Here is a 25,646-nt window from a genome sequence, read left to right on the forward strand (position 1 = left end):
ACGCTTCACAGGACGACTATGGACAGAGCTGTTCAAACTCCTTGGGTCGGAGCTTCATTTCTCAACAAGCTTCCATCCTCAAACCGATGGGCAGACTGAGAGAGTGAATGCGTTACTCGAGTGTTACTTGAGGCATTTTGTAAGCGCTAATCAGAAGGATTGGACAAAACTCCTAGACATTGCTCAATTCTCATACAATCTGCAAAGGAGTGAGTCTACAGGGAAGAGCCCATTCGAGATTGTGACTGGACAACAGCCGCTTACACCTCACTCTCTTTCTTCCTCTTATTCAGGGAAGAGCCCTGGAGCTTATCATATGATTAAGTCATGGGAAGAACAAGCAGATGTCACTCGTTCTTACCTCGACAAAGCTGCCAAGAGGATGAAAAAATGGGCAGATAAGAAGAGGAGGCATGCAAGCTATCAAGTGGGAGACAAGGTAATGATCAAACTTCTTCCACAACAATTCAAAGCCTTTCGCAAGGTTCATAAGGGCTTAATCCGCAAATACGAAGGGCCATTTGAGATCATTGGACGTGTTGGGGAGGTTGCTTACAAAGTACAACTTCCTCCCTCTATGAAGATTCACCCGGTCTTCCATGTGAGTATGCTTAAACCATATCATGGAGACCAAGACGAACCGAGTAGAGGTGACTCAAGTCGTGCTCCGCCTGTGGTAATTAGATCATTTGATAAAGAAATCGAAGAGATCTTAGCTAATCGCATCGTGCGACGAAGAGGAGTGCCACCAAGTATTCAATATTTGATCAAGTGGAAAGGGCTCCCGATAACTGAAGCTAGTTGGGAAGCTCGTGAAGATCTGTGGCAATTCCAAGAACACCTAGAGCGCTATCATGAACAGAACGCGACGAAGACGTCTGCGCATTAGGTGGGGGAGAATGTCACGGTAAATTTTTAGAAGGTTATATTTAACAGTGTTTGTATAGTTTTCTGGAGTGTTTGAGAATACTCTAGATGGTTCCGGAACGTTCTAGAATGTTCTAGAAGGTCCCGGAATACCCTAGAAGGTTCTAGAAGACTCTGGAAGGTCATAGAGTATTCTAGAAGAGTATAGATGAATATAGAAATATAAAGAGTGGTATGGAATAATCTAGAAACATTTAGAGAGTTGTGGTAGGATAGATATTTGTAAAGAAGGTTCTGGATGATTAATCTGGACCGTTGATTAGATTTAATCCTAACCATCCATTGAGGAGGTGGATGGCTATAAATAGGGGTGAGAGTTAGAGTTTGAGTGTGTGAATCATTTGTAACCACACTTGAGCAATAAAGTGTTCTTCCACCAAAGCTTCCTTTCTCTTGTGTTCTCTTGTATACTTAGCTTTCTTGCTAAGTATTGAGGGTTAGGCTGACTTGGTCTTAGCTCAAGAGGTTGAGTAAGTCCGAGTGCCGGCACGGTAGCGTTGGAGTGTGTCCAAGGCCGTGATACCTAGCTAGTGTCAATTTAAACTTCTCTTTCCTTTTCTTTTATTTATTTCGTATTCAAATGGGCTGCTGCATAATCAAAAGAAGAATAGATAAGGTACATAGTCCCTTTAACATCATCTATACGTCATTATGTCTTAAATTTATTGGTGGAATATCAATAAAATAAAGGATCCCACTAGGGAGACAATGGACTATTTGTTACAATGACTATTGAGTTATGAAATGAACATCTCCTATACTATTTATAATAACCATCCGAGTACAAGGAATAATAAACATCTTCTCGAAAAATTAATTCTTGACCTTTTGAATCTAGTGCTTTAATACCATGTCATGATACCACTCATCCCAAAAGCTTCAGCTGATGGTAAAATGTAACACTAATAATTATATCTCTAATACTCCATAAACCTCCATTGTACACATTATATAAATATTTCATTGGCTCCTCATACTTTCCCTAAAATAAAAGCTTAGGCCAATTTATTCTTCTATTATCTTCTAAATTTTTCAATCTTCAGGTTTTCGATCCTTTGAACTTAAAATAAAGGAAAAAAAAAGTTTTCTCCAATATTAACTAAAAAAAATTGACCCACCAAAAGATGAATATTTATTTTACTAAATTATTAAAAAAATTACAAATTCTAAAAAATTTAAAGTTCAATCTTTGGTAAATTTTTTAAATATAAAAAATTAAACTTTTAAAATGAATAATTTCATGACACAATATAAGAATATCCCTTAAACTACCAAAATATTAGAAACAACGTTATTTATCTCCTATATTTTTCAGAAAAAAAAAAAAGCTATTAACAATTTAAAAGACATAAATAAAATTAATCTCAACAACAATAAATGTAAACTCTATCTCCTATCTCCTAATATAATGGTAATACCCGCAAAGATCATCTAATTCCTATTTAACACACTTTATACTTCACTTTCCAAATATAGTCATTTAGAAATTAAAAATAGAAAATAAAAAATATACTAAATCTACCAAGTATTTAGTACTTACACTCCTTCACTTCAGAGTTCTGAGTTCTCACACAAGTTGACGATGGATCCTTTGGTTCTATTTCCAACCACAACAGTTTTCCATTCCTGGGTCCCCCCTCGGCCTATCACCAACCTCCGATCCATTCAACAACCACCACAGTGTAGTAACATAGTTCAATTACAGATTCCACCTAATAAATTTAAAACTTTTACATTTTCACATTCTGATCTTTTCCATTTTAGGTAAACAAAAAAGGTAAGAATAAGAAACCTGCCTTCTTATCGTTCCATTTTCTTGAAAAAAGAAACACAAAAATAACATCATTACACAATGAATTCATTTGGCCACTGTGCACGTGGAATTCATCCATTTTCCCATCACAGATACACACCAATGCTACCGTTCCTCTCTCTCTCTCTCTCTCTAAGCTCGAACATTGTTAATGGTCCCAAACTCCCAATCCCATTTACCATGCTCCCATTTCTGGACCACTTTAATTTCTCTACAAATATACCACTTGTATTATTAAACAGAGCAAATAATATAATTCAATTCTTTCGCTGTTTCAATTTTTATCAATTTATGATATTTCTAGCTACATGGTTTTCAGTTTCCAAATCTTGTCAACCACCTAGCTAGCTAGTACGATCCTTTTGTTATTATATTATTATTATTATTATTTTTTCTTTGAATTTATTATTCGTGGTGATACATTGAGCATATTGGGCTTTCGAAATGGTCCCCCAATAATATTATTATAAATATGTGGAGGACCACGAATTATTCCATTTACGTATTAGGATTGGATTTGTATATAAGTAGTGAATTTAACTCCACCTTCATATCTTTACGCAGAAACCAGTATTTGGCGATGCATGCCCTCATGCTATCGCTTTTGCCTCTTACGGTAACTTGGTACTGTTAAATTAAATTTATTGGTGTATTATTATTCTCAAGTAACCATAGGAGTGAACGAAGAGAATTAACACTTCTTGGGGAACCCAAGATATTAAAATTGACTCTTAAGGCCCTTCAAAAAGACATAGGCACTCAATAGGCATAGCATAGGCATTGGAATATGTCACAGCTTGACACATTGATGGGTTAATTACCATGCTGCATACACTGCCAGGATCTCCACGTCTTTCTGAGAACAACATAGAGCAAATAGGGCAAAGTATTTTTTTTGTCTTTAAAATTTGTTAAAAATTTTAAAAATATCTTTAAATTTTATTTTGTTTTAATTTTATTCTAGAAGTTTTTAATTTGCATCAAATTTATCTATAACTAAGTTTTTAAAAAAATTATGATCAATTTAGAAATAATTTCACAAAAATAATCTTTAATATAAGCAAATCAAACATATTTATTATGCATTATTGTTGAGTTACTCTTAAACTTTTTTAAAATTTAGTTACTAGAGATATATTTGATGTAAATAAAAATTTTTTAAAATAAAATTAAAACAAAATAAAACTTAAAAATATTTTTAAATTTTTTTAACAAATTTCAAGTCTTAGAAAGTAATATAAATATTATTAGAAATATAGCAATTCACTTATTTTTTAATTAGTTTAAGTTTTTTTAAGAAAATAGTATTATAATATAATAATTTTTCTTATCTAAAAAAAAACATAAATAAAAAAAACATATGTAAAAATTTAAATAAATCTAAAAAAATAGTTATTTAAAAATATATATATTAAAAATATAATTATTTATATATATATATATTTTTTTTTGTCATCTTAAAAATTTAGGATAAGCGATACCTGATTAAGGTACAACTACTCCTTCTGAATCTTACTGGATACAAATGCTCATGAATATCGGAATTAAACCCATTCCATCTAATGATCTAAGCAGCAATTGCATCTATATGCCTTATGTGGTTACAAAATGGCTCGGAGAGGAATATTGTAATTTAGGTGACATCATGGGCTTAGAAAGAAAGAAAACGGTGTACACTATTGGGGTAACTAATTACTAAGTAACAAAGTGCTATTAATGCATGTATATCTTTATATTTCTTTGTGAATAAGGTAGTAGTAACTGATGAAGGGGATAAGCAGTTAAAGATGAAATTTATTGGTAGCATATAATGCTGGAAAAAAGAGGGGGGGTAAGGAAAAGAGTTCTTTACTAAACCTTACCTTATAAGGGCGATACACAGGTGAGTTTAGACAGCAGCATGTTTTGACTGTACAAGCTTTAAAGACGAATCTAGTTGGGACAGTAACAAGTCCTTTGGATAATGACTAGTTAACACAGAGTCCATTAATTAATTAAATCCCTATACTACTAATGCATGGTTGGACTTGGACACGGGTTTTATTAGACAGTAATTGAATTGTACCTCTTACAACTTGGATTGCTTTGGATCTGTGGCAATGAAAGTGACATTCTTCCCATAAATTATCATTAAAAAAGGCCAGCATTCTCCAATTAGTGAACCCCAAAGAATGAGCTTCACATGTAGAAAATGGAGGGAACTGGGAAACTTAAATATGACCCATCAACCTCCCTGCTCATGATTTGGCCCTTCAATATTATGTTGATGGCTGGCCAATTAAAACGGGATGACTCTCTTACTCTCTTTTATGTAATTAAAATTAGTTAGCTTTTCATTTTTAAGCAAACTTAACATTCTCAAAATGCAGCACTCTGTTTGCTAAAACCAAGAAAGCAAGGGTGTGATGTGTTATTTCTCATCTCTGAAACTCAAAAAAAGAAAAAAAAAAAAAGTAGAAGCTGGCTAGCACAATACAGTGAGTACATATAAAATATGGAAGGAGGAGCACATGAAGTGGGATCACGTGCATTGAATTGCAATGTAAAATAAAAAGTGATAAACTTGGTTGATATATTATTTGCAGAATTAGGAGAGATAAATGTATATAGTTTAGAAAATGAAAAATGAAAAGTGAGATGTGGGAGGGGGGGTTGGCACAGAATCCTCAAACAGAAGCAGTTGCAGAGGGGGGGCAGAGGAGATAATGAAAAGGGGTGAATGGTGGTAAGGAGAGGCCACCTGTGTTAGAGCATCAGTGTGCTCTCACATCCCAAGATGGGGCTGGCTGGCTGGCACCCCCTTCTTAGGCCATTTTATTATATAAACACACACAGTAGCGGGAGGTAGATTAGCCAAAGTGGCTAGACAAAAAGTGAAGAATTAACAACTAACAAGTCAAGTACAAAACCAGCATCTATCAATTCTCCATGCATTTACCTCACGCCAGATAGGTACTCATCACCAACACCTCACGCTTAATGCTACCTTAAACCGTAATCAATAACCCCTCTCCACTCTCACTATTATTAACGTCATTTAATTTAACCATTTACTTCCATTGCTCCCTCACTTCACTTATTCTGGCTTGTATCTCCTCTTTTTCATCACTCATCACTTTCCACTCCCAATAGGCCAACACCCACCACTCTCTGCCACCTCACTCACTCTCTCTCTCTTTCTCTCGAATCATCTACTATCAATTTTCCTTTACCACCCGATATGATATGATTCTCCAGTCTTCAAAATCAAAAGAGATGATCACCGTGAACCAAAACGAAATGGTGGTGGATGAAGGCCTCCTTCACGATATCATGCTTAACTCACCCTCCCTCCACCACCTTCCTCAAACCACGCACTACAATTACAATTACAATTATAACCCCTTTGATGATACTACCGTCTCCTGGATAAACGACGACGTTTCTTCTCCCTCTCAGTCTCAGCTCACTAGCACCGCCCTTCACCTACCACCACCGCCGCCGCCGCCACCACTGATTGATCATCAACAAACGGAGTTGCTGCTGCCAACCGAACAGCAACAGCAAGTGGAAGAAGACTCTGCGATAAGGCTGGTCCACATGCTCATCTCATGCGCCGATTCTCTCCAGCGAGGCCACGTGGCACACGCCGCTTCCCTCATCGACGCCATGCAATCACTCCAAAGACACGTCACCACCGCCTCCGCCATCGGCAAGGTCGCCGCTCACTTCATCGGCGCCTTAACACGCCGCATCTTCGCTCCTCCCCTCACCGACCGCCACGGCGGAGTCGGTGCAGTCGCTAACGACGACGGAGGCGTACTTTACCATCATTTCTACGAGGCATGTCCTTATCTCAAGTTCGCTCACTTCACCGCCAACCAGGCGATCCTCGAGGCCTTCAGCGGCCACTCCTCCGTCCACGTCGTCGACTTCCACCTCGCGCATGGACTCCAGTGGCCGCCGCTCATCCAGGCGCTCGCACTTCGCCCAGGCGGTCCCCCCTCCCTCCGCATCACCGGCATTGGCCCTCCCTCTCCGGACCGCCGCGATGCCCTCCGCGAAACCGGCATCCGCCTCGCCGAACTTGCCCGCTCCGTCAACGTCCGGTTCGCTTTCCGAGGAGTCGCTGCGTCAAGGCTTGAGGACGTGGAGCCGTGGATGCTACAGGTGCGGCAGGAGGAGGCGGTGGCGATCAACTCCGTCATGCAGCTCCACCGACTCCTAGGATCCGATTCGGGAATCGACTCGGTCCTGGGTTGGATCCGGAGGTTAAACCCTAAGATCGTAACCGTGGTTGAACAAGAAGCGAATCATAACCAGACCGGGTTCTTGGAACGATTCACGGAAGCGCTGCATTACTACTCGGCCGTTTTCGACTCGCTAGAGGCTTGCCCAAACGAACCGGATAAGTCGCTAGCCGAAATGTACCTGGAGAGAGAGATTGGCAACGTGGTTTGTTGTGAGGGGCCGGCTCGGGTGGAGAGGCATGAACCGCTGGCCCAATGGAAGGCCCGGTTGGAGAAATCAGGGTTTAAGTGCGTCGGCCTGGGCTCAAATGCGTTACGGCAGGCGAGCATGTTATTGAGCTTGTTCTCAGCTGAGGGGTACTGCGTTGAAGAGAAGGAAGGATGTTTGACTTTGGGTTGGCATGGGAGGCCCCTCATTGCTGCTTCGGCTTGGCAACCCTTTCCCCTCACCCCTGACCCACACCCGCACCCACATTGGCTTCCTTAGTCTTACTCTTAGTCTTGTATCTTTCAAACTGTTTGGAGCCATAAGTGGTTGTACAATCATTTTCATCCCCCCTTTTTTGGATTCTTCTATTATCTCTGGGCTTTTCCTTGTTATGTTCTTTTCCATTTTATGTTGCATATTTGTTATGTGAAATGGCTACTAAGAATTTATCTCTATATACTTGGCTACTATACAACATTTACTTTTAATTCCATAGAGCAAATACATGGTCTAGTTGTAGTGTTGGTGAGGAGTGACATGGCACCGAGAATGAAAGGTTTAACTTGCTTGCATGTATAATAGTTTATTGAGAGGAACCCGGGTGGTGTAAGAGAATTGATTGGGGTTAAGGTCAAGGGTGCAATGCATGTGAGTTTGCCCAACAATGAATGAGAAAAGGGTTTCATGGCATGGGACCATCCAAGGAATCATCATTAAGTGAAGGCAAAGATCGATGGAGACTAGAATTTGTGTTATGCCTTTCGTAGTGTCACCCCTTACCTTCTTGCCTCGTGGAAAATGTAACAGGTCATTATCCTGCTTTGTCATTCTTTTACTTTTTGTTGGGATAATTTCGGAATCTAAAAGCATAGTATTTAGTCATGAATTGTGGGGTATGCCTTTTCTAGTAGAACTACTTTCTAACATTCACTCGGTAGTTTACTGGTTAAGAAAAAACAGTATCCATTGCTCCAACTGAATGAAGAATAACTCGTTTATATTTATTCATTCACAAATTTACAATTATAAGATATAATTTAAATCTTGTAAAAGCCACCATTTATTTTAGAGTAAGTGATAGAATCATTTTTTTTTAGTTATTTACTCTGAGTTTTATTTTTTTAAGTAGATTAACATATTTATTTTTTCTCGAGATTTGGTGAAATGGCTTGATATAATGGTATAGGAAGAATGTTGTGACAGCTTGGACTAGCGGATTGAAATGGTAAATTGGTAATTACAAATTTAGAAAACAAGCGAGCGGGATCATAAATTGAATTTTGGTTTCATCAAATGCCAGTAGCCACAAATACTAACCTGATTTTCACCATTTAGGCACTTTAAAGCAAGCAATTTCTACATCACACGTGTTGGTAACAAAGACTTGAAAAAAAAAGGCTACTAGACTTAACAAAATTTCCAGAGATAATCAGATACAATTTATATGAACAAGGATATGTTGTTGTACATGATGATGATGATGATGGAGTTTTTCATGAGATCACTAATATTTAGCTTGGTGTTTTTCCTATGGTGCTGTTTAATTTCAATTGAAGTCTCTGTCTCATTTATTTGAGCTTATGATATTCAACAGTAGAACATGACATTCTTGACTTTTTCTTTGAGAGCTGGGAGTGGCCGAACTGAACCATCTTTTGATCTTGCACCCCGCGCTTTAGAAATCTCAGTGGCACCAGGTTCCATGTAGAATCGAGCTCGGTATGCTGCCAAATGAGCATAGTATGCAGGAGGCACTGCACATGAATGTAATACACACCTTTTGAATACTTTGCTATCACAAAAATACATACATAAATGGAACAGAAGAAAGGAGAATTACCTACTGAAACAGATCTTGTACACCTTGCATAACTACACTCAATAAAATGAAAAAATATCAATTTCATCATAAGAAATAAGGTAAATAAATTTGAGAACATAATCAAGGGAGAAATAGTTTACGTGTAGCATAAGTTGTTGGTGAGAGACTGAATTTCATCAGCAGTGAAATTGTTCTCATCCCATAAGACATGGTAGTGAGCTGGTCTACTTGTACCCTGTAGAAAATTCAATCACAATCTAAATGTAAATGTAAATACTAATATCATAATCATAATGTAACATCATATAAACATAATGATACCTGAATTCCAGCATGACTGCATAAATAGAAGTCAAATTCTGTAGGATGACAGATCTTAGAATCAACCACAGTACCTACATTAATTAACCAATCAAAAGCTTGTGAGTAATCCAAATCCTTTTCTCATTGAATTGAAAAAAGAATAATACTTACCAGGTAAGATATTGCCACTCTTGTCAGTGCTATTTCTATCATCATGATTGCTTGAGAAGAGTCTAGTATGATGACGTTTTTGAACCACAACAAATGTTACTGGAGGTTGGTAACTTGGTTCCAAAGATGCACAAGCCTGCACATTGCGATAATTTTAAGGTTTAGGGTTTAGAGTTTAGGGTTTAAGTATATCAGATGAAGTTGTATTTAATCCTGATAATACCTTACGAATGGCATCAAGTTCATATAGCAAAACTTGGTAGAATTGTCCTTCGCTTACCCCGTCCCTATAAATAATTGAACTTACTCCTTAGTCTAACTTCCTCTGCAAGAAAAGTTCATTACACATTTACTATATACAAGAAAGGATCCAACTAATTACCTGTAAAATATTATCCTCAGTGGTTTTTGTCCAGTTGCCTTCTTAAATGAGAGTAAGAGCTCTCTGCATTATCAACAAATAGTATAATAAATACAAGAACCAAGTAAACAATGTTTAATCTAAGAAGTAAGCAGCATAAAATTTTTTTCTAACTAAATGCCATTCTGAAGATGCTTTATGAGAGCTGCTATTTTAAGTACCTGATCATGCCACCATAAACTACACCATGATGAGGATCTTTCCAGCATTTAAAAAGATCTTGTATGAGTTCTTCCCGATGAGGCTGCGCGCAAACCAATCCTGCGTACTTTGTTACTTCTGGCCAGTCCTGTGAGGCTACAACCTGAACAACAACAGTAATCAGAACAGGATCAGACTTCAAACATGGGGCCAGCTATGAAAATTATAATAGGCAGCAATCACTTACAGCAGCAATGGAAGGACAAGAGTCCTCTCCGGATTCTGGATGAGTTACATCAGCTCCAAATATTATTGTTGGAATGTCACTAACCAATGGGATCCTCCAACTTAAAGCATCCAAAAGCACTGTGTTCCTTCCTCCCATCTAAAAGTATCAATGATGTATTTATTTAAGAAAATGAAGATTAAAGAAAAATTCAAATCAAAAGAAGGTTGAGGGATCTAAGTGAATGAACCTTGACATTGATTTTGAGTGCAACATTTGCCAAGTACTGTCTATTAATCTTGAATACATGCTTTGTAAGACAACACTGAGAAATCAACCCAAGATCAGTTTCGCAGATTCTTTTGAGATCACCTGAATCAAGAAAATATACATGTTTAGTGAAACCATGAATAGATCACTATAGATGATACTGAATATATTGGATTGGAGTGAGAATGATATTATATTTATACCATATAGAGAGCCATTGTTGTCTGGAAGAATTGCAATAAGCAACTCTAGCTCCTTGCCACCAAGATTTTCTAGAGAAGCTGAATGTACATACTTCAAAGCCTTCTTAACTAGATCAGGTTTTGCTGAATATACAGGAATCACAGGGTCCTGGCTAAATTCCTTTGAAAAGGGATAAATTCAATCAAATATTGCAAAAATTGTACATGATGTGATGCTATTGAAAATAATCTCCAATGTATAAAATTTGAAACTTTACCATGCCTGAGATTTGGCACATCTGAACTAACTGTTGGCAAAATCCACGAGCTGTGCTTTCTTGAACACTTCTTGAGAAATTGATACATGCCCAGTATCTTACAGTGCTTCCATTTATTACTTTCTGCATTCAAAATAACCACAGTTACAATCCTATTATGACTAATCTTTATGTCTGAACTCTGAAAACTCACCTTGTTCATCATATTCCACTGACCAACTTGTGGCAAGTACTCTTTCTCTCTTCCAGTGTCATGATATTTCAACTAGAAAGAAAACAATAGCCAAAATGACCTATTAGAAGATTTCAAAAAACAAACAAAAATACACATTATCAATTTAAGCATAAGAATTGGTTAATTAGTACCCATGGAGCAGGAAGAACCCGAGCATCAACTGATGTAAGCTTGCTGTCTACACTTATACCAAACTCTTTCGCATACGGATTATATTCATAATCATTTTCTTGAATTGTCTGCAACCATATTCATAACAAGTCCTACATTAATTTAAACCAAACTACACCCTTAAATGACTAAGAAGAACAATTTCAATCCAATGATGGAAAACAAGAGCATATGTCTTAAAGTTAGGACAGTGCCAAGTAGGTGTTTACAAGATATTCATAAAACATTTATCATGCAAATTCAGTTTACCATAAACTCTGACTCCAAGAAACAAATTAATAAAGAGAAGGGAGGGTGATGTGAATGAAGAATCCATGAGAATGACCTGAAGAATATCTGTCTCTTGTTCGCGTGGTCTCTGGCATGAGACCTTCAAGAGAGAAGTTATCTGCTTTTCGTTTAGCCCTTTTGTATACCTCTGGCCTCCAACTATCTTGCATGCCTATAACAACAACCATTCACATGGCATTCTTTCTTTGTAGAATATAGTGGCATTAACAAAATTGGTCTTTGTTTTTTCGAATAAATCGAATCAATTAAGAGCTTATTACCTCCATTGGCAAATAGTTCACCTTCTTTTGGCTTCCTACTTGAAGACAAGGTAGATGAGGATACTTGATAGTGTATCCATACATTTCTTGAAAATAATCAACCACTGATTTCATGTTCATTTTCTCATCAAGAGGGAAGCTGTTATCAAAAAGGAATCCTTTACTGATATCTAAATTAAAGAATAAAAATTGTAAACAGTACAAGAAAAGTGTTGTTCAGAACAATACTTAAGCTCCCTTGTTGGCTGTGATGTCAATCCTGATATCCTGTACTTCCTTCTAAAACTCCCTCTATGCGTAACTTCAACTTTTACACCTCTTAGGGCCTTCTTAATCTGCTCCAATCACGACACCACAAAGATTTCACATTATTTTGAAGAAAAAGGGACTTGATTATTGAAATATAATAGTAACAATCAGCATCTTAGTTACCTTGACACGATCTGCATCTGACAATGGCTTTGAGTGCACATCTTTTCCCAAAATTTGAGCAACAAAGTCAATCACAGGGAGTGGCTCAATAAACGCCATTGATGACATGTCTAAAAGTACATAAGAATATATAAGGAATTAAAAGTGGTAGTTATTTAAGAATCACAAATAAAAACGAAGTTAGAATGAAACTGACCAATATTAAGTGATAAACCCATCTGGGTAGGCCTTATACTTTGGTAGAATCCACGCCATGATTCTAAGCCACCACCAAGCTGCTGTGGTTTTCTAAAATCAGGAGAATACAGAAACCTCCCAATGGACACGTAACTAAATATGAAGAACAATGATAGCATGAGAAACACAAGAACATGTTATGAAAGAAAGAACTAGAAGAAACAAAAATTCAAGATTTTCACCTCTGTGCTGCAAGCTCCCTCAGAACAATGTCAATAACAGTAAGTGCTTCTTGTGGTGTGTCCACTTGTTTCCCACTGAGAAGCTCACGTAATTGATGCATGCTAACACGAGCAGCAAACTTGATTACCACCTTAAACTCTCTTTCCCTGCCACATCAAACACAAACTTACTTTGAGGATCAAAATAATGTTATATTATAAAATATAATAACTTGAATAAATAAACTTACCTGGTAGTACCAATACTCTCATCATCTTCAGTCAATAATATAGTGAACTCTTTGTATGTGAAAGGAAGCATGGCAGCAGTGTATTCTTTCTGACTGCTTCTCCTTTTATGATCTACGCTTTGGTCAATGTGATTTCTTTCTTTCTTTCTTTCAATTTTGTCACATCTATAGTTAATTTCTTACTCAGAAAAATTTTCCCACTTTCCAGGGGCCCCCCCTTTCCTTCAACCCTATCTCTGCTTCTTAGCTTCCTACTGGTCATATCATAATCAACCCACACTTCATCGTTTATGCTTAATAGGTTTCCTAAAAAAGAAAAAAAAATAATTTCACTCCCCCCCTTTCTCATTAAAGAACTTTACATTCATTTTAAAAGAAATGCATGAATATATATATATAGCACAACCACCATAGCCCTTGTGCCTCGGAGCATAGCATAGCATCCTTCATATATGAATAATTATTATTGATTGAATAAAATAATAAATGCAAAATTGCAAATAACGGAGCTGTAAATGTGGGTGTGTGTGCAGTGAATGCTGATAATTGAGGCGGGTTACCCAATTAAGGTCCGTTCCTCACAATGTAGGCCACCCTACTAAGATCATGTCCAATAAAAACAGAAACTCGTTAAGATTCCTTAAGCCCACAGAAACCATATCATCCTCATAAACATAATTGAGTTATGATGAATTTTATATAATTTATCACGAATTAACCACGGTATATTTATATATAAATAATATGTTATTTAACTTATTTTTAATATAATATTTTATATTTTAACATATATATTATACGAATAATTAATTTAGTAATTAATTTTTTATATACACATAATATAATTAATTTTTAATAAATTTTATATCTTAAAATATAAAATAACAAAATATATATTAATAATAAGTTAAACATCAACATATATATTTATAAACAAATATATATATATATATATAGTATTTTTTATAATAAAGTATGCCTTCAATTTTCCATAATGCTTAGCTCTAGGGATGGCGAGGAGGGGGTTGGGGAACAATCCTCCACTCCCCCACTTCACATTCTAAGCTTCTTTCTATCGTCTTCCTATGATGGAAAATTTTCTTCTCATCCCCCATTTTTTATTGAATTATTCATTTCAATAAAAAATTAAAATGGAATATAATATAATTAAGATAAAATAAATTGAAAAGTTTTAAATTATCTCATGTAATATTATATTACAAATTGAGTTTAAATATTAAATTCTCAAATAATTCTAAATAAAATTTGTTTGTAATATAATTTTAAAAGTAAAACAAGAACTGTATGTATATTATACATTAAATAAATACTAATTTTATACTCTTGAGTGCACCATAACTAAATTCTTTTTCAAAAAAAAAAAGTTTTATGTCTTACAGAAGTTGTTGCATATATATCATGATTGATTAATTAGTTATCCTAATCATGCATGATGATCCATAAGTGAAAAGTGAACAAAATGAATATATGAATTCTTAATAGAGGCGCGTGTTGACTGCTGTTATTATTATTATTATTATTATTATTATTATTATTATTATTATTATTATTATTATTATTATTATTATTATTATTATTATTATTATTATTATTATTATTATTATTATTATTATTATTATTATTATTATTATTATTATTATTATTATTATTATTATTATTATTATTATTATTATTATTATTATTATTATTATTATTATTATTATTATTATTATTATTATTATTATTATTATTATTATTATTATTATTATTATTATTATTATTATTATTATTATTATTATTATTATTATTATTATTATTATTATTATTATTATTATTATTATTATTATTATTATTATTATTATTATTATTATTATTATTATTATTATTATTATTATTATTATTATTATTATTATTATTATTATTATTATTATTATTATTATTATTATTATTATTATTATTATTATTATTATTATTATTATTATTATTATTATTATTATTATTATTATTATTTTATTATTATTATTATTATTATTATTATTTATTATTATTATTATTATTATTTTTTTTTTTTTTTTTTTTTTTTTATTATTATTATTATTATTATTATTATTATTATTATTATTATTATTATTATTATTATTATTATTATTATTTTTTTTTTATTATTATTATTATTTTTTTTTTTTTTATTATTATTATTATTATTATTATTATTATTATTATTATTATTATTATTATTATTATTTTTTTTTTTTTTTTTTTTTTTTTTTTTTTATTATTATTATTATTATTATTATTATTATTATTATTATTAGATGGCAGTATAAACTTTTTTATATTGACAAATGCATAAACAGAAAACTAATTCTTTTTCATTATCATTTAATTTAATCTAGTTTTGTTATTATTATTATTATTATTATTATTATTATTATTATTATTATTATTATTATTATTATTATTAGATGGCAGTATAAACTTTTTTATATTGACAAATGCATAAACAGAAAACTAATTCTTTTTCATTATCATTTAATTTAATCTAGTTTTGTCACAACATATAAATGATTTCTAGCTTTTAAGATAGTGGATGTAAAAAAGATTGATTTTATAATCATATTACAAGTTAACAACATCTAATAATAATAATAATAATAATAATAATAATAATAATAATAATAATAATAATAATAATAATAATAATTAAAGCTTAGCTAAAACTAAATAAGCATAATGAATCTCACTTTTTGTAACTATACCTAAATTTGGTAGGGTTAAATTATATATATATGGTGACAATGTCGTCCCCTCTTAGGTAGGGCAGGAATTTTGGATGGATAGATTATATGAAGTATATATGATATAGACAATGTCGAGGGAACATTGATGACAATATGCTCTCTAAGCCCCACTTACATTGGCACCACCCCAATGCTCTCTGCCCTACACATCCTCCTCCACTTTCTCATATATCATACATCTATTATTGTAACCAAAAACTAATTCTATCTATGTGTGGATATACATATATATATATATATCATGGCTTTTTAACAAGAGAAAGTTTTGATAGTACACATTACACAACTGATATTATAGTTAATATGTAGGCTAAAATGTTTATATATGGATAATTTTAGTGTAAAATATAAGAATATTTGATGATTTTAATATTTTACAATGTTATGATAGTAATAGTGATGTTTCGTAAAAAAAAAAAAATTTTTTTAATTATCAAAAAATAAAATTTTACTGATGTTTTATAAAAAAATATTATTTTAATTATCAAAAGATAAAATATCACTGACAATATACAAAAAACTCACATCAAGATTTAAGTCATTTTTAAAGAATTTATTACTTATATTCCAATATATAAAAAAGTTATAATATGTAGCATAAAAAAATTATTTTAAACTTTTAAAACAAAAAAAATCTCAAAATTAAGTTAAAAAAAGACATTCAAAATTCAATTTTAACAAAAGTTTATTTTTAATGAACTTATTTGACAATCTATCAGTCACCAAAAAAATTTGACAATCTATTATAATATTGACTAAAATTGATCATTATAGTATTAATTTTTTAGTATTACTCTTTTAATAAAATTAGGATGTATACAGATAATAGTTCGAGTGTGATTACATTAAACAAAAAGAATAATGTTATTTAAGTATAATGAGGACATAAATGAGAATATACTATTATATATCCAAAGATAAAGGTAAAGACAAGCATATATCGCAATCATGACAAAGTGAGACTGTACAAGCTAGCACTCACCCACATATAAACAAAGAATAAAATTAAAGAAAGAAAGAAATGAAAGGACACACATACATTCTTGAATCATGCATGTATATACACCGAAAAATCAAAACACATAACATAATTAAGGATAGAGAATTAGGGCCACAAACTAAAAAGATCAGAATTGTTCAATAAAAAAGAAAAGAAGAGCAGTAGTGTATGTATGTAGTGAAGTGATCTGAAAAATAATAAGGTAAATAGTGAAAGCAGTTAGAAGTAGATGGAAAGTGCAAACCTTGTAGTTTACGGCATGTATTTGATATTATTATTATTATTACTGAAGCCGTGCATATATTTCATTGTAACTGCTCTATGGCCTTAGCTTTTAATGCATATAACTGTGAAATCCAATCACTTCAAACCTTCTCCAAAATTCTCTCTCTCTTCTCTCCTTAATTCAGCACCTTCTAGCAAGCACCACACAGAGAGATAATAAATTAACAACAACAACTAACAACAATAATAATAATATAATATAGTACTGTAACCGTGTAAGCTTGTAGCCATAGAGTATTATAGAGTATGCTATATACAAGAAGAAGAAGAAGAAGAAGGAGTTTAATTAAGTAAGTAATTGTACTTGTACTAAGCATAAACAGAAGGTAGGTAGGTTGTAGATCTATAAGTAATACACGTACTTGTTAGGAAACAAGACATGCATAAGGAGCAGTGGTTTTCATTATTATTATCTCTTTTTGTTGACACTGATCAGGTAGAGTCTAATCTTCTCTGCTAGTGAATGTCATTTAAAGCAAGCAAATAAACTAAAACTATGGTTTACCCTATCTACTACTATACTACTCACTACACTAGATATACTGTGAGCATATGGCGAGAAGTAATAAAGAGGGAATAGCTCTATTCTCTTCTGATCCAAATTAAAGCTGAAAATAAAGGATCATGTAGCAGAAACAATACTTTTTTATTTTTTGTACAAGTGAATAGAAGAAAAGTATATAGAAATGTACAAGAGTAGAGTACGCATGCAGAAGTGGGTAATTGAGAAGAGAAGGAAGGTTATTAGGCAGGGAAAAGAAGAAAAAGAAAGTTAATTAGAAAGAGAGTTTATATATATGCATGAGGTTGAGGAGGAAGGGAATGAGTAAGAAAAGAGATAGAGTTTTGGGAATTGAGAATCATTGGGAATGGTTGCATCTATCTATGTTAAGAAGAGATAAGAGAGAAAGCATATAGAGCAGAGAGCAGCACTGCCTTTGAGTTATGGAAAGCATAAAAAAGGAAAGAGAAAAGAATAATTGCAGAAAGTAGGATTTTAATTTGATATGATATTGCAAAGACAAGAGGAGAGGAAGGGAGTGCATGTGAGATTCCATACATACATACATAAAAAAAGAGTGTGTGCAGAGAGGGAGGGTGATTAAAGGAGTGCACGCACGCACGCACGCACTTGATGCCCAGCAAGCTAAGAAAGAAAGAAAGGTATGTGTTGTATTTGTGTTATGCGGATCGGAGTGTGTCAGAGGAGGGAGATTAATTAATGTGAGGTTGTTGGAGTGAAGTGAGAAGAGGAAGAAGCTGAAGCCTCAAGAGACGCACATGTATGTGGTGTTGTGGACTGTTGCCTTCCTTCAACTTTCTATAAAGCCAGCTGGGGCACATCCAACACTCCCTTCCCCCACCACTTTCTTAATAAAATAACACCAATCAAATTATTCCTCCGCAAAATTAAATTAATTATCCCTCATATTTTGAATACTTTTATATAAATTAAATTGATTTGTTTATTCTAAATTTTAAATTCAAAATAAAAATACTTTTAAATTATTAATTTATTAATATTACTCAATATTTAATTAATATTTTATTTTAATATTATTAAAAATTTAATACTATAATTTAAAACAAAATTAATAAATTTTATTAGTAAGATAATTATAATTTTACAGGCATATTATATTTGTGTAATTTTTTATATTTTCCTTTAATATTAAAATTATTTTAAAAAATAAAAAATATATTTTTTATATTATATTATATATTTTACAGCCACATTATTATATTCTTTAGATTCGAGTAACGGGGATTAAAGGATTTTTTAAAATTTATAACTCATTGAAAAAATAGTATCAAATAAATTTTTAGGGGTTTAAACATTAGACTTGTACAAAATTTTAAATATTAAATAAAATTTATTATTCTGTCAAAGACCTATAAATTTGTAAATGTAATTCTTTAAATTTTATTTGATCTTTTTTTCAAGAATTTGTGAATTTATTGTAAAATTTCTTTAAAACATACTTTTTTCTCTCTTCTTAAAAACATACAAATATATCTAAAACATTCTTAAAAATTTGACTGTGTTATTATTATTTTTTCGTTCTTATTATTTTGACGTGATATTTAAGACTAGATTCCATCATATTAACGTAATTACTCATAAGAAGAGTAAATATTGTCACTTTAGAAGATGATAATATCAATTTTAATTTCAGAGAATTATATTTAGTTTAACTTTTAAAATAACTTTGTTGTAGACATAATGTTGAAAGATTTTTTTTCCAGAGAAAATAATACTTAACAATTGATTTATTTAAAAGTAAGCTTGAAAAAGTTAATTAAATATATAATAGTTGATGAAATTTATATAATTTAAGAATTAGTAAGCAAATGATTGTTAACATCACAACAACAACGACGTTAAAATTTTATCTCAAGAATAAAACAAATTTAATCTCCTAAGCTGTATCTAAACGAGAGAGTAAGACTAAATTAAATTTATGTATATGTTTAATATAAAGTGTATATAACTCAATTATGTCTTAATATCTTATTTGATTTAAAATAAATATAAAAATAAAATAAAAATATTTATTAAAATATTTTTAATTATTACAAAATATTATTAAAATTTTAATTTTCGTTTTTAAAATTTTTTTAGTTTTTTATATTATCATTTTTTTAAATTCTATTAAAATTTTGAATATTAAAATTATAATTTTAATTTTATTTTTTAATAATCAAACACAATACTAAATATTAATTTTTCAGACTCAATTTTAATCCCAAAAACAAACACTACTACCTTAAACTCTTAGCATTAATTATAAACGAGTGGTGGCTCTAGTGCCCGTCTCCGTTCTTCATAAACGGCACTCCATTGTTTGGGCATCTTATGTCGGCGAGCTATAGCTTCGGAATGAAGATGGAGATGGTGAGAATCTGATGGATCTTGATTTGATTCTCTGGACACTATATGTGACTAAAGTGACAATGAGTTTGTTTATTAATTTTGAGCAAACAAGAAACAACCATCTCTTCTTACAAGATTTTTTTTGGGTATATATATATATATATATTGAATAATTATAATTATACATCCGAGTTCATTAATATGAAACATTCTTTTTTTAAGTAAATTTTTTTAGTATATAAAAAATACTTTTGTTATCGTAGAATAAAAAACTTCCGTATCTTAATGCATGTATCTAATAATTAATAATATACCATTTTTTAATTTAAATATATTTACATATTTTCATCAAAATAAATTTTACCCCTCATTCTATTTACACTTACATATATTAGATATTTTAAGAAATATTTCTCTCAGTAGCCGGACTGAAAGAAAAAATAGAGAACACTTTACTATATTTGTCAAAATTCTTATGAATACAATAAAATTTATTTTGTTTTAATTTTATTTTTAAAAATTTATATTTGTATCATATATGTAATACCCAAACTTTTTAAAGATAGATTATAAACTGATTTTTAACCTATTTTATTGGGTCAAGATTCAATTTTTAAAAAATTATTTTATTAAAAGAAAGTAAATAAGCTTATCCGATGAATTGAGTTTAAATTAAATTCAAATTTTTATTTAACTTTATAATAATTAGATATTTTCTATATTAAAATCTAATGTTGCGAGAATGGGAAAATAATGAGGTTTTGACAATATATTTGAATAACGGAAACTTGGGTTTAGTATTTTTAAATTTTAGGAACCAAGAAAAATTGGTTGGGTTATCTCTAATTTTAATTTTAATTATTTATTTAAAATTTATTTAGTAAATTGATAAATAAAGTGTTCTCAAAATAATTACCTTAATATGTATTTAGTTTTCAATTACTATTTTATCTCTAATTTTTTTATTAAAAATATCTACATTATCCTTTTTTTTAAAAGAAATTCTAACTTACTCGTACTATTTCAAAACTTACAAACCCTAACTCTAACTCTCCTTACTACCCTTCAGCTGTCACCCACAAAGAAAAAAAGAAAAGAAAGGGAGAATCAAAAATGGAGAAGAAAGGAGAGAGGAAGGAGGGAGAAGATAGCATTGGTGGGCGTCACTGCTATCGTCGCCGCCTTCGTTATTGTAGAGGGGGAGAGAGAGAGACTATTGTTGTCGTTGCAAAGAAGGAGGAGAGAGCCCGCGCCGCCATGCTCATTGTTGCTCAGTCCAGTCGCCGGTTCGTGCTCGCTGTTGAAGGAGACGCCAACATCGCCGCTATCCACGCTTGTCGTCACCAACCGTCACCAAAACTGTATGTGCTGTCGTCAAGGTCTTCATCGCCGTCAATGGAGGGTTGTCGCTGAGGAGCAGAACGTGATGGAGAAGGGAGTAGGAACTGTCGCCGGAGCTTTCGTGGCCATCGCTGATGCCGATCAAGGTCATCGGCGAGTTGTGTGCCGTCGTTAGAAATGTCCCGTGCTGACATTGTTGTTGGCGGTTTTCTTCACTGCCGCTGACATCCCCAAATGTCTCTACGGGAGCCACTGTTACTCCGTTCTTGGGTTCTCCTCTAAGTACCTTGGGTTTTCTTGTCCCAAAATCCTTACTGTTGTTATTTCGTTATATGTTGATGAGATTTTTGCGACATTAATGTTGTAGGATTGAGTTCCAGTTCTTGCATGCTGAGTTCGATGGCTGTTGCATGCGACATCAAGCTGCTACGTCGTCTCCAGAGTTGCTACTACTCCGTTCTCTCACTTAATCATAATTACGGTAAGATGTTCCTTATTCTGAATCTCTATAGTCACTGTTCCATTATGTATTATTGAGTGTTACGCAACATTAATACGTCCTGGTTGAGTTACTGTTGTCGCATGGTGCTTTGGTAGCTGCGGAGCTGCTATCGGGTCAGTTCGGAGGCTGTTGCTTCATTCTTTTGTTGCAGTAGGTTAACCCTATTTCGAAACTATCATTGCTAGTATTTTGGTTATTTGTTACTGAGGATTTTGAGATCCTGATGTTTGAGGTTCAAATTGTTGTAACCGCAAAACAGTGAATGTTGTTGCTGCTGTCGTGGATTGATAGGAAAGGGTTTATTGCGTTTTGATTGCTACGAGTTTGATTAGCTAAGGTAGGGGATAATTAAAAATGCTTTAAATTTTGAATACCTGACAAGTTTAGTGGATTAATGCAAATGAATGAATGCATGTGATATAAATAATTTTCTACTGTGGTTGAATGTATAACTGTTCGTGTTATTGATTGGTTGATTTTCAAAATTTTGGTGAGACCGATTAAATAAGTTGTTTATTTATTTATTCATTCTTTTTGAAAATGAAAGGCAAATATTTTCATTTAACGATCAAAGAATTATTTAGAAACTTTGGAATCAATTCTTTAATCCTTCGGCAATATTTTAGTTTGAACTGATTTATCGTTGAATGGCCGATGATGACTTGAAATATGTTTAAATGTTGATGTTGGTGATAAACTCCAACTTTAGGATTTATCTTATGTTGAATTTAGCGGATTTTATCAACTTATCTCACATTTATTCAATGAAATAGCATGGTTTTGTAAATTCCTCCTAAATTGCACTTAAGATTGAAAACATACTTTTTAGACTCTTAAATTGCTATATTTAATTCACTATGATTCCACATGCCCTGATGTGTTTGTTTAGTGATTTTAGGCTTATGAGGCAAGGATTGGATCAAAGAAGTGAAGAAAAAGCATGTAAAGTAGAGAATTCATGAAGAAATGAAGATTTGGTGGAATTCATGGCCACGCGTACGCATGCCTCACGCGTACGCGTGAGTGAGAGTTTTGTCAGGCCACGCGTATGCGTGACACTCGGCACGTGACTCTCACCACGTGACTTCATCAAAGAAAATGTGGCTGGCGATTTCTGAGCTAATCCAAGCCCAAATCAAACCCATTTCTAAAGTATTTGAGGCAGAATTCAAGAAGGAACAAGGGGGGAGTAATTAGTGTAGCTTAGGAATCATGTTTTAGGTCATTCTTTTTCCCTCTTCTCTTTAAAATTAGGATAAATTTATTTAAGTTAATTTCATCTTAGATTTAGCTTTTAATCTTGTCTTGATTTAGTTTTCCTTGTAATTTCTTATTCTTACATCTTTGTTCTATTAGTTTACATTGTTAATTTTTCTTTTATGTCATTTTTAGTTTATGAGCACTATTGTTAATTTCAATTTTCTTTTAATGTAATTTGATGTTTTATGTTTTTTTTTTAATGTTTGTTTGAGCTATTGTTACTATTTTCTTGCATTTAGTAGCCTTAGATTATTTTATTTTTTCAATTTAATATGCTTTTCTTTTTATGCACACCAAGTGCTTAATAAAATGCTTGGTTTAGTTTTAGAGTAGATGTTTTAGCATTCTTGGCTTGGAAAGAGAAGTTTGGTAGTCTTGAGTCATTAATACCCAATTTGGATTGGTGATCTAGAGTTGTTAGTTAATCTTGTTTCCATTGACATTACTTATAATTGGGATTAACTAAGTCTAATTGACTTTTTTCCGATGCAAAGATAACGTAATAGACTTAACTCTTGGTAATTATTGTGTTATAATTAATGACTAGGATAGAAGACATTGATTCTCAATTCTTGTTATGAATGTCTCTTTAGCATTTGTTATCTTTAGTTGTTTGATTTACTTTCTTGTCATTTAAATTCTTGCATTTTTATCAAGCTACCCCCGTGAATCTCATGACCAATAATTGAACATTCCATTGCAATTCCTAGGAAAAATGACCTGTGAATAATACTCTCGATTATTTTTATTGGGTTGAACTTGTGACAATCAAAACTAAACTTTGATGAAGAATCCATTGTTAGTCTAGACTATGCTTACAACGAAGAGATTCTTTTTATGGAAAAATTCTAGACCGGCATAAATTCTCTTATCAGTTGGCTATGGAAGTCGGTTGAGATTGAATTAAGGGAACATGTGAAGCATGATAAACTCCAATTTTTAGGAAACATTCTGCCAGAATTTTTGTAAGACTTTAAAGAATTTTAGAAGTTTTACTTATGGTTTTGAAAATGGGTTGAAAGTTTTGGTTAAAGAAAAATGAGTTTGGTTTGATTAATTTTATTAAAAGAGATATGTCTTGAGTACTATTAAAGATTTTAGAGTAATTAAAATAATAAATTTGAGGATAAAAGTTTTTGGAGGTTTCAATTAGGATTTTTAATTTTTAACTGGTATGGCTTTGAACCTTATTAAAAAAATTTTTAGAGTTTGAATAGTTTTAAAATTGGGTCGAAACTTTTAGTTTAAATGATTTAGTTTAAATGAAAAGAAATGAGTTTTATGATTTTGTAAAATTGGTTTATAATGGAATTAAGCTTTGAATTACAAGAATTATGAGATAACGGTTAAGAAATTATTAAATTGAAATTGAAGATTATAGAAGTTGGACTTGTCAGTCTATAAAGTGACTAATTAGAAAAATAATTTAAATGAGATTGAATGAAAAATGTCGTGTTTGAGTTAGATTGATATTGGTTATGAATTATTATATCTTATTTGAGTTGGTATACAACCATGACCTCGAGTTTACGAATTCGTATTAGAGACCTCATACCTGCAAGTCGTATGTAACGGCCTAAGTCTAACTTGTTGAAAATTGGAGTGTGCGGAGTACGAAACGGAGTGGAGTTTATGATCATGATGAAAATTCTGTCTAGTATGAGATCACTAATAAAAAGTGAGATTAATATGAAATTTATGATGAGAACTTGATTAAGTTGAGATATATGCGAGAGATTATGATTGAGGATAATGATTATGATTATGTTAATGAATATTGATGAATGCTTGTGAGTAATGAACTTACTGAATACTAAATTGATATAAGCCATGGATGATGTGATTGATGATAACTGAGTATGGCCTTATTGGTTGAGTTGGCAAGGTTTGGGTGATATCCCTCTTGTGTATTGATTGAATTTCTATTTATGGCAAGGTCTAGGTATTATCCCGCTTGCAAGATGAATTGAATCTGAGGATTGAGACTCCCTGGGTAGAAGCAGTGGTTCACCCCACTTGCTCCGAGTTGAGACTTGAGACTTTGTTAACCTTTCATTGCAAGATGTAGCTGGACATTTATACCTTTTCGGATAATTTCTCCTTCTCTTGGAGATGCGCACCGAGGGAGTGTCCAGGGTTAGCTACTGGACATGTCGGGTTTGACTGTATAACCGACAGATGAGCTCATTAGCCATAGGGCAATCATGCATCATTTACATTTGTGTGTAATATTTTGGTGTGCATCTTTTATTTGGTTTGCCTTCTTGATTAAATGTATTTATATGCTACTTGATCTAAATGCTTTATCTGTTTTCTCTATTTGTGTATTCCTTGTATTATTTTGTCTGTGCTTGCATAACTCAAAAATCTCTCATGCTGGCGATGGTGACGCTGAGGGTTGTTCATGAGATGAATGTGGTGATTTAAGATTTGTGGAATGCTTAGCTTAATTTCCTACGTTTTGACTGCTATTGCCCTGATATTCTAGTTTATGTATTGGATGGATAGGAATGAGCGACGTAAGTTTGGTGGGTAGAAACCATTAATAACGTC

General features: G+C 32.4%; 2 protein-coding genes across 12 annotated transcripts; one reads left to right on the top strand and one right to left on the bottom strand.

Moving 5' to 3' along the window:
- The first annotated feature begins 5,247 nt into the window (after positions 1 to 5,247).
- Positions 5,248 to 7,632, top strand: LOC112708195 (protein SLENDER RICE1-LIKE 1). Its single transcript, XM_025760371.3, has one exon. The coding sequence runs from the start codon at positions 5,966 to 5,968 to the stop codon at positions 7,454 to 7,456; it is 1,491 nt and encodes a 496-aa protein (XP_025616156.1). The 5' UTR covers positions 5,248 to 5,965; the 3' UTR covers positions 7,457 to 7,632.
- An 845-nt stretch (positions 7,633 to 8,477) lies between these two features.
- LOC112708204 (protein argonaute PNH1) lies at positions 8,478 to 18,482 on the bottom strand. 11 transcript variants are annotated; one of them, XM_072202229.1, is made up of 24 exons: positions 18,184 to 18,412; positions 17,075 to 17,243; positions 13,590 to 13,627; positions 13,030 to 13,335; positions 12,800 to 12,946; positions 12,577 to 12,710; positions 12,381 to 12,490; positions 12,177 to 12,283; positions 11,949 to 12,087; positions 11,723 to 11,839; positions 11,358 to 11,465; positions 11,185 to 11,256; positions 10,992 to 11,114; positions 10,735 to 10,894; positions 10,512 to 10,633; positions 10,283 to 10,420; positions 10,056 to 10,198; positions 9,856 to 9,918; positions 9,697 to 9,760; positions 9,474 to 9,609; positions 9,321 to 9,394; positions 9,140 to 9,234; positions 9,018 to 9,049; positions 8,478 to 8,931 (listed from the first exon to the last, which is right to left on the bottom strand). In XM_072202229.1, exons 4-24 carry the CDS (start codon positions 13,098 to 13,100, stop codon positions 8,765 to 8,767), a joined length of 2,322 nt encoding a protein of 773 aa, XP_072058330.1. In that variant the 5' UTR covers positions 13,101 to 13,335; positions 13,590 to 13,627; positions 17,075 to 17,243; positions 18,184 to 18,412; the 3' UTR covers positions 8,478 to 8,764. The 11 variants fall into 11 exon arrangements, with proteins under 11 accessions (XP_072058330.1, XP_072058333.1, XP_025616174.1 ...); XM_072202232.1 differs by lacking the exon at positions 18,184 to 18,412 and adding an exon at positions 17,808 to 18,043 and having other exon boundaries at positions 17,075 to 17,246; XM_025760389.3 differs by lacking the exon at positions 13,590 to 13,627 and having other exon boundaries at positions 18,184 to 18,482.
- Between the last annotated feature and the right edge of the window lie 7,164 nt (positions 18,483 to 25,646).

Source organism: Arachis hypogaea, chromosome 1, assembly GCF_003086295.3.
Source record: "Arachis hypogaea cultivar Tifrunner chromosome 1, arahy.Tifrunner.gnm2.J5K5, whole genome shotgun sequence".
Classification (NCBI taxonomy): domain Eukaryota; kingdom Viridiplantae; phylum Streptophyta; class Magnoliopsida; order Fabales; family Fabaceae; genus Arachis; species Arachis hypogaea.